The 13,748-nt window shown below is 38.1% G+C and overlaps 1 protein-coding gene across 1 annotated transcript; it reads right to left on the reverse strand.

Annotated features, from left to right (window-relative positions):
- Nucleotides 1-266: 266 nt before the first annotated feature.
- On the reverse strand, nt 267-12,638 carry LOC128598938 (long-chain-fatty-acid--CoA ligase ACSBG2). The gene is made up of 14 exons (XM_053610169.1): nt 12,159-12,638; nt 11,731-12,017; nt 10,954-11,201; nt 9,971-10,059; nt 8,723-8,843; nt 8,461-8,541; nt 7,295-7,444; nt 6,962-7,129; nt 6,535-6,716; nt 6,197-6,430; nt 5,288-5,505; nt 4,904-5,043; nt 4,503-4,746; nt 267-1,579 (listed from the first exon to the last, which is right to left on the reverse strand). Exons 1-14 carry the CDS (start codon nt 12,209-12,211, stop codon nt 1,488-1,490), a joined length of 2,307 nt encoding a protein of 768 aa, XP_053466144.1. The 5' UTR covers nt 12,212-12,638; the 3' UTR covers nt 267-1,487.
- Between the last annotated feature and the right edge of the window lie 1,110 nt (nt 12,639-13,748).

Consider the following 13,748-nt stretch of genomic DNA (forward strand, 5'->3'; position numbering starts at 1 on the left):
GTCATTAATAGACAATGAGCCTGAAACAGGTTTAGCAACTATGAATACTCCGAGCATGAGGGTGCAATGTAATCTGTTTTCTGTATAGTAATCTGTTTCCTGGCTTTTGTATAGAGGCAACACAGTGCCGTTCTATGCAGAGCCACACTACATTGTGAGAATGTGTACATGAACATGATCTCGTTCTTCACCTGCACCTGTTAACAGTCAACAGTGTCTATGTATTGAATAAAGGGAAAAATACGGAGGCATTAATGAGACATTCCTATATTCAATATAGATCTTCGATTTGTTTTTATTTGTGAAGTGTAAGATTTCTTGTAAAAAATATAATCAATTGAAAGACCATAAATATATATGTTTAGAAGTTAAATATTTCTTTGAGTACACGAAAAAGACACGTTAACACGAGACCTGGGTGTAATGCAATGATATACATCTCAGTGTTACCGGAATCATAACATAGCATGAAACACACACATTACATAAGATGTAGATAACCTCATTTTGGAATTTGAACTGTGACCAGAGTAAGACAGTCACTCTCAGGCTCTTTTTTTTTTTTTTTTTAACACTCCTATTCTGAGGCGTTTACACAAAGCCCGTAACTATAAATTCTAAAGAAGTATAAATAATTTATTCAAAATGTTATCCATAATCCATCCATAGTCCAAGCTCACTTGGGACTATATATCATGATTTAGTTACTAAATGTCATTTTATTCCTTCAGGTGCAGCTAATCTAAACGTGTGCCACCTCAGTGGTTTACCAAATAGCAATTGATGCCATCTGAAAAGAATTAAGGCAGTTTAAGGCAGTTTATAAGTAGTAAAAATATTGCCACAGATACAGCAAGTTAAAACATTTGTGCAAAGTTGCAGGTACTAGATTTAGCTATGATCAAGGTGAATATGTACAAAAATGGCAAGCAGCAGCAGAAAGTGCTATACACATATTCAGATGCATTGAGGTGAGAGAAGCACTTCTGTTAGTTGTGTATGTGGTGGAGTGAGGAAAAGCCAATACATCAGTCCATACAGGATTTTGTGGAGTTTTTTTTTTTTTTTTGTGGCCAAAAAAGCTTGATTTTGTTGCGGATTTATTTATTTTTCTTCAAAATGTGCTATGCAATTTCCAATCTTTTGTGCTTTTTTTAAAAAAAAACTACTTGAATTAACGAATTTGCAATTGCACTAAACTGTTTCGCAGTAATGCTTGTTGGTAAACGAGACCTTTTAACTGTACTCATGTTCGCTACACCTGAACCAAAGAGGCTTTGGCTGAATGTGCATTGTGATGCCGTCACATGAAGCATCTTGGCCCAAATCTGCAGAACATCTGTGGTAATTCTGAAAATTGCAATCTCCTGTGAATATCGTTGGGTTTTCTTGATTTTGCATTAACTTCTGTAAAAATCCTGGAGGGACCTATACATTATTTACCAATGCAAAGTAAACAGGATGTGGATGTTTTTTTGTCCAGCTTATCACATCCTCAAGTCAGCCGAGTCATAAAACTTGTCAATTTCTTCTTTGTACATTTTCGAGACAACTGGCCTTTTGAGCTTCATAGTAGGACCTGAAAAAGTCACACACAAGGAAAACAATGTCATGTAACCTGTAAGACCAGTTAATGTACTGAGGAATGCATTTAGTATTTAAACTCTAATATGAGCTTTAAAACAATCATAATGCTCTGTAATAAGCTATAGGTCCAATATGGAATCCTTTAGGATTTATTCTTTCATTCAGGCATATTATTAGGGTCTTATTAATTCATTCATCTTCAGTAACTGCTTTTTCCTACTCCGGATCTCGTGCTAGATCTGGAGCCTAAAACCCAGAAATACTAGGCATAGGATACCAGTCCACTGTAGGGCACCATGCACATTTACACACTCATGCACACCTAGGGGCAATTTAGTGTAACCAGTCCACCTACGGGCATGTTTTGGGAGGTTGGTGGAAATTGGGGACCCAATTCCTTGGGTGTTCTGGAGTCCTTCGGTGTTGTCTCTGGTTATAAATTAAACTTGGACAAAAGCGACTGTTTTCCTGTCAATACTGAAGCATTTTCTCTCCAACAGTCAGATCTACCTTTTCGATTTAGTCAGTCAGGGTTTAAATACCCAGGTATCAACGTGACACGTTCATTATCTAATCTTTTATCAGCTAATTTCACTCCCTTTATCTCAAAGGTTAAATCCAACATTCAGAGTTGGTGTAACTTACCCCTTTCTCTAATTGGCAGGATCAATGTCGTCAAAATGAATATATTACTGAAGTTTCTTTTCTTGTTCCAGCAAGTTCCTCTTTCTCTGCCAAAATCATTCTTCGACTCATTGGATAAGATAATTAGTACTTTTATTTGGGGAGGGAAGACACCAAGGGTTCGTAAATCTTTATTGCAGAAATGTAGACTTAGTGGAGGACTTGCATTACCCAATTTTCAATTCTATTACTGGCCGGCGCACATCCATAAACTTTGCTACTGGGTTAAATCTCCTGGATCTTCTTGGTCTAAATTGGAACTATCTTCTTGTAGGGAATCCTCTTTACCTGCTTTACTCTATTCCTCTCTACCTACAAAACTCTCCCTATATACTGATAATCTAATTGTTCTCAACACACTTAAGAATTGGTATCAATTTAGACGGCACTTTAAATTTTTAGGTGCATCCTCTTTGGGTCCTTTAGTCAACAACCATCTATTTCCTCCATCGTGTTTTGACTCCACATTCCCAGTGTGGTATGACAAGGGTATTAAACAAGTTAGAAATCTGTATGCCGATGGTGTCTTTGATAGCTTTGCCAATCTGTCATCTACTTATGACCTCCCTGTGACACATTTCTTTCGGTATTTTCAAATTCGGAATTTTGTTTCTAGATGTTTTTCTGATTTCCCCTCTGTGCCTCCTGAACAGGCTTGGGAAAGCTTGTTTTCAAAACAATCCACATCAGAGAGGAACAATTTCTAGGATATATGATTTTATTCTGGCGTTAGGTAGTGAGTCGAGTACCAAAATTAGGAATGCGTGGGAAACGGAGTTAGGAGTACAGATAAGTGAGGAATGTTGGGAACATGCTATAGGGAGGGTACAGTCTACCACTTCTTGTGCTCGTCTTGGACTTATCCAGTTCAAAGTTTTACACAGAGTCCATCTGTCCAAGTCGAGACTTTCTGCAATATATCCAGACGTAGAGGACAAGTGTGATAAATGTCATGGTTCTCCCTGCCATCTTTGCCATATGTTTTTCTTCTGCCCTGATCTCCATGGTTTTTGGTCTGTTTTTTACCATCATGTCCACTATTCTTAGGGTAGATTTAAAGCCTTGCCCATTGATTGCTGTATTTGGGATTCCTGATGTCTCAGTTCCATTGAACTCGATACAAAAGGATATTATTGCTTTCACATCCCTTATAGCAAGACGTTCCCTACTGTTGCATTGGAAGTCTGCTAAATATCCATCTATCTCCCAGTGGCTAAAGGACATAATGTTTTAGAAAAAACTCGAGAAAATAAGGTATACGATGAGGGGTTGTATGGACGAGGTTTTATAGAGTTACAGACACTTCCCACTTAAATTTTTGTGCCTGTTGTTGGGTTTTACAATATCTATATAACCAGCGACAGTTATTGGGTAACCATGATGAGCCGGGGGGACGCGGGGGCGGGTTTGTTTTTGGTGTTTGTACTTTTAATTTCGTTTTCCTTTGTTAGTATAAAAACAAAAAAACTGTGAACGATTTCTGCTGAGTGTTGCTTGGTTTGTTTTTTCTTCTCAATGAAATATTTGGGAAAGGGAAGGGAGAAAAAAGTAATGTTCAGCAGACATGTTCAGTAGAAATGTTCAGCAGAAATGTTCAGCAGAAATGTTCAGCAGAAATGTTCAGCAGAAATGATCAGCAGGAACGTTCAGCAGAAACGTTCAGCAGAAACGTTCAGCAGGAATGAAACTGGAGATTGTTTGTTTGAGCTGAAATAAAATATAAACAAATAAACGAAATTGGGGAATCAAGAGGAAACCAATGGGATGAGCACATGAAATTCCACACACAATAACCCAAACTCAGGATCAAACCAGGGACCCTGGAGCTGTGGAAAAAGAAATGCTACCCATTTGTGCCTCTCACAAAGTTTTTAAACTTCTCTATACCGCAATTATTTGCTAATATATTTTGTTGTCCATCTATGTGCATTATTATTATAATTATCGAGTTGTATACTAAAATACCTGGTGTATTGTATTTGCTGTTTGCTGACACCCAAAACATTCCTACTTGAATAGTTTACTATGTTTTTTTTTGTTTGTTTTTGCCTCATAGTCAAGACTTTCACAGGGGAGCTCAATTTTTTATATAAATACAAATGTGTGTGTACATAAATTATTTGATGTTCACAGGATTATCCTCCAGAAAGACATATGCACCGAAAAAAACAGGCTGTTGCCATTTCTGGCATAATCAAAGTCATGCATATACTTAGTTTACAAATCCTTACCAAGCTCCCCTCCAGATATCGAAAAGTCCTTCGATAAGAGCGTCCACTTCTGGACCCTCTGAGCATTGGATGGGGCCTTGGCATTGACCCTGTCCACACCCTCCTGGATGACTTTGTAAATGGCTGGCTCTTTGCTGCTGATGATCTCTGAGACTTTGCTTGCCATGACACCATGTTGCCTGCAGAACTCTACAGCCATTGGGGTCAGCTCGTCCGTGGGGTCTCCATTGTCATCAACCTTACACTGTGGATTGTAAACAGTCTGACTTTGAATTTTGTGACCGAGAGCTTAAAGATGCATTTTATTCGAAGCTGTTAAAAATGAACCTTTTACAGTTATCATTTATGGATGGAGTGACTTTTGGAAAGCTCTGTAATGAATGCCATATTGAGTGTCTTACTTTAAGAGTGAGAATCATGGAGAGGAATTTCTTTTTGTCTCCCACCAGCATGGCATTGCTAATGATGGGCACTTCCTCCTTGACTGCGTCCTCAATGGGAACTGGTGGGATGTTCTCGCCTCCAGCAGTGATGATAAGCTCTGTTTAAAAATAAATAAATAAATAAATAAATATGATATATAAGCAAGAGTAATACCTACAACAAGTTCTCAATACAAGTTAATTGAAGGCTAGGTGTAGAAATTTCCTATTTTTAGTAATAATTTACAACAAATTGGAGCCATTATTCAGACAAATTTGGCATCTCTAATACCCTTATGCCACTAACCATCTGGTCATAGTAATGAATGCATCAGGCTAAACCTACAGTGTAATCTTTTCTACCTTTTATCCTGCCTGTAATGTAAAGGAACTCATTTGTGTCATGCTTTCCCAAGTCTCCTGAATGCAGCCAGCCTTCTGAGTCCAGTGCTTCTTTGGTTTTATCGGGCATATTCAGGTAGCCCATGAAGACGTGACGGCCCCAGAAACACACCTCCCCACTGCCATCTGCATCTGGCTTGTCCAGCTTTGTTTTGCAGCCTGGTATCACCTTACCACAGCTGTTGGAAAATATTGAGATTATGAATAAACTTTATGGTTGCATGTATTCTAAGTCAACTTGAGCATTTTCATGGTGTATGTTGGATTGTAATAGGTCATATTTAAAAAATTCACATTGTTTTAAAAGTAATTTCAGTAACATATTTTATCACAGAGCATTTACATGCCTACTAATAACATCTGATTATAGCAGCCACCATGCTACAATATTTTATGCATTCCTAAAGACAAAGCTGTTATCAAATGGCTTTTTTTTTTAATCAGATTGCATGTTTGCAAATGTTTTAAACAGTATGTCAGTTTTGAATTTTACAACAAATCCTTTTTCAAGGAGTTTATGGCCAGGTAGGAAAGCAGCTATTGTGGTGAAACGTAAATTTTTAGGGGGATGGGGGGGGGGGGGAGGTGGGAATATGGATCAGGTAGATCCACTGAAAAATTAATTAATTTAGACAGTACTTTTCTAGGCACTCAAAGCACTTTAAACAGCTTGGGGGGGGGGGGGGGGGGATTGGGATCTCCTCAACCACCACTAGTGTTTCGCATCTACCTGGATGGTGCGGCAGCCACCATAGTGCACCAGAACGCCCACCACACACCAGCTATTGGTGGAGAGGATTACCCTACTGTGGACATAAAATAAACAAAAATAATCTAAGGCATTTACAGGAAGTGAATTAAGGGACAGACCTCATAATATGGAAGTTGTCAGACGAGGACATGGTGTGAGGGCCCGTACTCTCACTCATGCCATACACCTCATAGATGGGGATGTTCAGACTCATGAAGTATTCCAGTGTATCCTTAGTGATTGGTGCTGCCCCTGTAAAGCAGAGCTTGCAGCGATCCAGCCCAAGACCAGCACGTACCGTCTTAAAGACAATGCTATTAGCCAGCATAAAGCCCCAGGGCACTGAGGGATTACTGGAGATCGGAGCATAAGAACATTAATCATTCACATATTTCTGTAAAATATGTGAAACATTAAGAAATACCCCTAAAAGGTAATGATTTATGAAAAAACATACTTGTTCATTGTGTTGTAGGTGGCCTGAAGTCCTATACCCTTGGCCCAATCTGCAATTTTCTTCTTCATGAATGAAGACTTTGCACCGATGTCTTTCATTGCTTCCTGCATCTTCTCCCACACACGTGGAACACCCAAAAAGCTTGTGGGATGCACTTCTCTCAACGTGGTGGCCAAAGAACCCTGCAGGGACACAACATTTATCCCACCTCTACTTACTCTAGCAGAAAACAGCTGTGTGACATCTGCAATATGATAGTACATCATACACTCCTGTATGATCACTGCAATTTCTTAGCATGCATTATAGCTAGCTTCTGAAACAAAATTCAATTAATAATATTGTTTATGTTTCCCTTAAATTTGATCTGCATTGATAAGGACAAATAATGCAGTTATATAAATACAATACTAAATACAATGCTAACCTTCAGTGCATCTGGTTGGGCAAAATAGGTGGTGGCTGCAAATCTAATGCAGAGCCACATGTCATTCACTTGGGCAGCCACATGACTTAGGGGCAGATAACTCACTACAGAATCCTCCCCCTTGGTTAGATTGACCACAGATCCTGATGCGTTTGCAATCCACGTGATCTGACCAGAAGAAGGGCACCAGATTAAAACTGGATTAATTAACCTAATCTCTTCTTTTGAACATGGAAAAAAAAGTTTATTTGTTTTTTAACAGTTGGTACCAACAATGCTATGTTGAAGGATATCTCAGTACTCTTTCATGAAAGCAGTTAAATTATTACTTACATTGTCATGACTGAGCATAACCCCTTTGGGGTTTCCTGTGGTTCCTGACGTATAGATCAGGGTGCAGCATTCATTAGCCTTCTGACTGTTAATTACTGCATCCAACTCATCATCTGAAACCTCCTCACCAACCTTCATAAATTCAGCCCACTAAAAGAACAGACAGTTCATCAGTTGTGCAATCAGTATCACATGAACCTTTGTGTGCTATGAATATTTTCCGATATGCTTTCCCTTTAAAAACGAAACAGCTATTTCAGCTAGACTATCGTGTGGTTTTAAGAGGAAATTTTCTGGCAATATTCCAAGCATCTTGAAGAACTTGCCACAGTTCATCTAGAGAATGTGGCTGTCACACTCGCTTCTCTTGGTCACGTTATGGAGGCTGAGACAGAAGCTAGTGCAGGTATGACAGTTTAATCAAACAACACGTCCAAAAGATAAGGCAGAAGACAATAATCATGGGCAGGCAGAGGTCAAGTAGTCATGCAAACAGCACAAAAGTCAACGAGATAAAGTCAAAAACGTAAGCAAACTCAACACTCGAAAATCCAGGCTTGGTAACCAACCGAGACAAACAGCAACTGAGTGTATATTTTGCAAAAAGCGAACACATTGAAAGTCCTTTTAATCTGTGGTTGTGATTCTGGAAATTGCGGTCGATGACGGCCAGGTTTTTAGGCCGCAGTGCAGGATGGGAATTGTAGTCACTGGTTTGATGTGATATGACACTCTCTAAACAATCAAATAAACTCATGTATACAACTGATCTGTCTATAAATACTAACTGTGTATTAAATAAATATTACATTGCATTATTATATTCAATAATTATAAATATATATTAAGTAAATATTTAACATCCCAGCAACTTCATAAATATGTTTGTGAGTTAAAGAAATTCCGTGGATGCCATTGCCCCAAAAACAACGATTAAAATAATTTTAATAGTTGCCACATAAGGAGAAATTAATGTTAGCAGGTAAATAGTCTCACTAGCTTTCTTTAGACTCTAGACCTCTTCATCACTAAACATGGCTAAGAGCCACCTACTGTTACATGAGGAGGTCATTTGACCCACCTTGCAAATGACTGACCCATGATGTACGAGTACCTCATTTACATGCCACTGTGCCATAGGCAGTGCTATTTAACTTCAAGCCTACCGTGTACAAGTTTGGCATCTTATTCTTCACTTCTCCTTTGTATTGAACAATTGCCTTCAGATGTGGTAGTTGGTCTTTAACCTGGGAAACAGACATTGGCAGCAATTGGCAAAACTTGTTTATTTCAATTGCAGTTTATCACAGAATAGTTTTTTTTTCCCTTTCTTCATTACAGTTGTAAATTTTTTCATTGGTATTGTGCACCATATGCTTTTTTGGAAACTGGGTTTCTGTAACTGTAATACATTTATCAGCTAAATACCTGGAGGATTTTTACTAGTTGTTTGTCATTTTCAACCACTAAAACATTGGCTTCACAGCTATAAGCCACATAGTGACAGGCTTCTGGAGAGTTGGTGGTGTAGATTCCAACAGCGAGGCCTCTGAAGAACAAAACAATGGTCTTTCATTATTTTAACTATGACTACATCATGCATGCTTTTTCATATATTAGCTTGACATATACAGTATGCAAACGTTTCAGCACTCCTTACCAAATTACATATTTTGTTGATTTTTAAAAGTGAAAAAGTAAACACAACCTCTGCAATTATTTGTATAATAATACTTTTTTTGTGTGCAAATGTTAATGTATAATAGATCCACCTCCATGTTTATCCTTGGTGATTGTGGTCAAACAGTAAAAGTTTTATCTCATTACTCCACGGCACTTATTTCCAAGATGCCTCTGGTTTATCTAAATATTGTTCTGCACACTTTAGATGTCAACATTTATAATGAGGTCGCAGGTAAGGTTTCCTTCTGATGACTCTTCCATGCAGATCATGTTTGCAAGCAATGCTGCAGAGTAGAACAATGTACCTCCTGTGTCATCTAAACCTTCCTGCAGGTACTTGCTGTCATTTGGGGCTTTTGCTTTGCAGGTAGTTCTATCTGATTGCTCCCTTTTGGTCTTCCACTTCTTGCATTGGGGTTCCACAGTTTCTCTTAAATGCCATTACTTAATGAGATTTTAGACAGTGGTAATTGGGAGATGGAAGTGCTGTGATATCATTTTTACAGCCTTCCTGTGCTTTAGAGAAATCAGTTAGATTCGATTTTAAATCCTCTGTAATCTGCTTAGAGGAGCTCATAGTTGTTGAGTGTTAGCACAAGGTTTCAAGAGACAGAGAATTTATGATGATGATTATGCTAATGACAATATTTGAGAAATGATTCCTAACGAATCAATTAAGGCCTCATACTACAATGGGAACTTTTGCACATGTCATAATTATTTGTTTTGGGGGTTTTGTTTTGCTATTTTTTTTTTTAAAAGTTCATCAAATATACAGTAACTGTGATTTAACATTTGCAGAAAATGTCTTTTTTTTTTATGCACAGGTTGCGTTTACTTCTTTTTACTTAAAAAATAAATAAAATATGTGATTTGGTCAGGGATGCCGCAACTCTTGCACATAACTGTATGTCCTGTATATAAAAGTGTTTGAACATATATGTATATTGAACAAAGAAACATGTGAATATAGAACAGGAATATAAGTAGTACCCTGCCATGATGCAACCGATGTCTGCAATGAACCACTCAGGAGAATTGAATCCCAGAATTCCAACACCATGGAACCGCTCCAGTCCCAACTACACACACACGCACACACACAGGACATTTTAGTTTCAGCTCACTAATGCAAAAGCGTTTTTATTTTATTTTAAATGCAAAAATATTACTCTGTGTTTAAATTCAGAAGTTCATTATACTTCAGCACTACATTTATGTTGTCTGAACTCCGATATTTCATTTAAACGATCCTTTTTATCCAAACTGGACTGTAGGTTCCTTTGTATATGTTCTTTGTGATGTTATGGACTTATTGGGTTACAAAATAATTTAGTTTGGAGGCCAGGACACTACAAGGAGAAAACTAGTTTAGGTAATCTTGTCTATTCAGTGTCAAAGGAGCTGAGGACACATTAAGATTTATGAGGGTAAAAGAACTGAACTGTAAATGTATTCAGCAAAAAGTTTGTATTAAGTCAGTTGGTAATAAACAGAAAATCTAGTAGCCAGTAAGGCTGAAAGAGAATTGAGGTGATATTGAATAAGGCTGTTTTAAATAAAGTCTGTTGAGCTGACATGCATTGAATTTACCTCAAATTCTGAACTATATCTATCTTTATATATAATCTGTGCACTTTGAATATCTTGGAATAATACATTTATCCACATTGTGTTATTTCTGAAGACTCCATACCTACATTCCCACAATGTACTGTTTTTTTTGTTTGTTTGTTTTTTGCACTTTGTACATCTGAGCTGTTGCACAATTACTGCTAAACACTGTTTATACTGTCTATAACATTACTTTGTTGCTGCAGTTGCATACAGTGGATACATACTTTTTTTTTAAAAAAAATTAATTATTGTATTCTTTATATATTATATCTTATATAGCATCTACTAAGGAAGTTGCAAACCCAGATTCATTGTACTTGTGTAATGACAATAAAGATTCTCTTCTATTATACTCGTACCTTGAGAAAGCTCTTGGCTGCAGCCCGGCACTGGTGTTGGTATTGCTTATAGGTGAGTGTAACCCAGGCTCCGTCCTCCTTTGAGCAGAGGGCTGGGTGATCGCTGAAATTGTCCACCGTCCACTGGAACATCTGATGGATGGTAAGAGGAGGCTCAGAGCCTGGACCCGACTCACTCATCCTTAGCTTCACTGCTTCATCCCTTGTTGTACACCAGAACTGCTCGGCTGGAGCCAAGCGCACTTCCCCTGTAAATGCGATCAATTCATCATCTGGTGGACCAGAACAGCATTTGGGACAACACTTCGGCATAGTTAGGCTTTCAAAAAGGTATTCAAAGAGGCATAAAAATATGGTTACACTTCTGTCAACTCACAGCTGCCACATAATTCTAAACCAGTTTATCTAGAAGCTAGTCCAAGCTTGGGTTACAGGAAGGATATGGAATGTCTGATTGCACCAATCAGGTTTCTGTTTGTGAGAACGTAATGTAGGCGAGGCTGTTGTCAAGTTACACAAACTGGCTTGTTAAATTCTGCACTCACACATAGATAATAAGGATGCAGTGTAGTCCTGCTTTTCAAATGTTATTAATAAATCCATAATCATTTATAGTAGCCCTAAATTTACAGCAACTCTAAATACATCAATAATGAAATAGTACTTTTTGTTGATTTGACTTCTGCTGAAGGACAGAAATGTCAGCACTTATCAGAAATGTCAGCACTTATCAGCACTCTGATGCAGACATTAACAAGCATAAATGCTGAATTTTACCTGCAGTCTTGCAGGCCCCTCCTACAGTAGCACCAGCTGCAGTTTCCTCAAAACCCTCGACAGATGCTTCCTCATTTTTCATCTTCCTTGAAATCTCAGAATTCACATCTCCAGTTGGGCTGTCAATCCCGGAATCATCTGATAAACTGATCTCTTTCAGTTTGTCTGCCACCGGGACCATGATATTGTTTCCCATTAAAGAAGTCATACAGTTGCCGTTAGGTTGTGCTCTGGAGTCTTGGAGTGCCTGCTTTTCTCTCAGATGGTGCTGAGCATCTTTTATAGTGCTAGAGGTAGCAGCAGAGCAACAAAAGAAACGATTACCATTGTTCACTTGGCGACAAACACGTGACATATAATCCATGTTATTTCTTTAATTATTATGTACAGATTAGACAAAAAATACACAACACAACAAGTCTACATACCTCTCCAAATTATTTTCCAAGGTGGTTGAAAGGTTGGGTCCACTGACTGACATTACGGAATCGCTTTAAAATAGCAAAGAAAAAAAATGCATTTATTAGAAAAAAAAATCCAGCCTCTTCTTTACAAAATATTTGCAAACACAGTTAATATAAACTATAAGAATAAGATCTGAACCAAATAAGTTATCAAGCTTAAATAATAATGCTTAGCTTCCAGGTTTGTGCTGCTGTCAATCCCAAATACTAGTCGACTTAACTCTAATGGTGCGCTTTTTATGAGAGCATCTTGTTGCAACACATTGACATTGTGTGTTGAGTAAACCAATGCTGAGTCAGGAGCAGAAGAGTGATGAAAGCATGGTGCTAGAAGCTGGCATGGTGTATTTCACTGTCAACAGTCTGCCTTTCACCCATATCTGTTCACCACAGTACCATTCCACTTCAAGGACAGTGGGATAATATGTGAACATTTGCTTAAAAGCAGTTCACGTTCAATTGGTTGGACATTCACCGAAAACTGAAAACGTAAAACAGTGGTGCCATCTAGAGATGTTTAGAGCTAATGCAATTATAGATGAGCAGGAGAACTGCTCAACAGAAGATCATGAAAATTGTAAAGGATGGGACCTGAGCACACTTTGGACAGCAAGGGCACATATTTTGCTTTCTTTCCCAATGGTTTAACCAACCAATTCCCATTGCAGTGGTGGGTCTGTAACCTACATCCTCATCACCAGTGTGAGAGGGCGAAAGGACAAAGTTCTTCATTACAACACTGGTGTGGCAACATCGAGGTCTGCTCTCGAATGGACTTTTGCACAAACTGCTACATGCCGTGGACCACATCCGACGTGCAAAGTGAAATGTAACAGCAATAGCATGCAGAAACTGAATTACTATGGAAATAAGGCAGGGGTCCTTAATAGTTCACTCGAGTTCACATTCAGTTGGTACGGAGGTCACACATGCTATAAGACACAGATGCTGTGCACATTTGTTTCATTCTTACAGCTAGTACATTATACTAACCAATCAATAATAACCGTCATACTACACTGAACTAGAAAAACCTGTTTTGTTTTATAATCGCAAAAACACAGATGATATCATGGCATTACAGAACATATATCAGCGTCAACATTGTTTACTGACTAATTTAACTGAGCTTTTGTCTTAATTTCTTCACTCTCATTAATCTCATTAAGGTTTACACAGAAGAATAACTTCCTTGTATTATACTCACAGTTAATATTTATTCGTATTTAACGCATTTAAGGCTATGTTTAAGAGAATATATCTGTACTTTGCCTTGTTTACTTCTTTGAACAAATCAATGTTAATTTACAGATTCATTACAATACAAATTTAATGGAAAACATATGCAATACTTACAAGCTGGCAGGATTTCTCTCGTTTTGTGTTAACTATTCAGAGATACAGATGACTTGGCACTAGGTTCAGGTACACACTTGGAGGTTGAGGAGAGACAGAGTGAATTATTATCTTAAGATTGTGGGATCATGTATAAGGCTGAGTCACGTGACGTGGTTGTTCAGGTAGGTTATAACAGCGCGAGGTCCGCAGGTGGCA

This window comes from Ictalurus furcatus, chromosome 22, assembly GCF_023375685.1.
Source record: "Ictalurus furcatus strain D&B chromosome 22, Billie_1.0, whole genome shotgun sequence".
Taxonomy (NCBI): domain Eukaryota; kingdom Metazoa; phylum Chordata; class Actinopteri; order Siluriformes; family Ictaluridae; genus Ictalurus; species Ictalurus furcatus.

Bases quoted from the DNA above. Each gene is read 5' to 3' on its own strand.
- LOC128598938 (XM_053610169.1), bottom strand. From the start codon at position 12,211: ATGTCAGTCAGTGGACCCAACCTTTCAACCACCTTGGAAAATAATTTG. The intron at 8,542-8,722 runs GTATTTAGCTGA...TCTGTTTCCCAG, and splicing joins AACTAGTAAAAATCCTCCAG to GTTAAAGACCAACTACCACA. The intron at 5,506-6,196 runs GTCTGTCCCTTA...ATTTTCCAACAG, and splicing joins GACAACTTCCATATTATGAG to CTGTGGTAAGGTGATACCAG.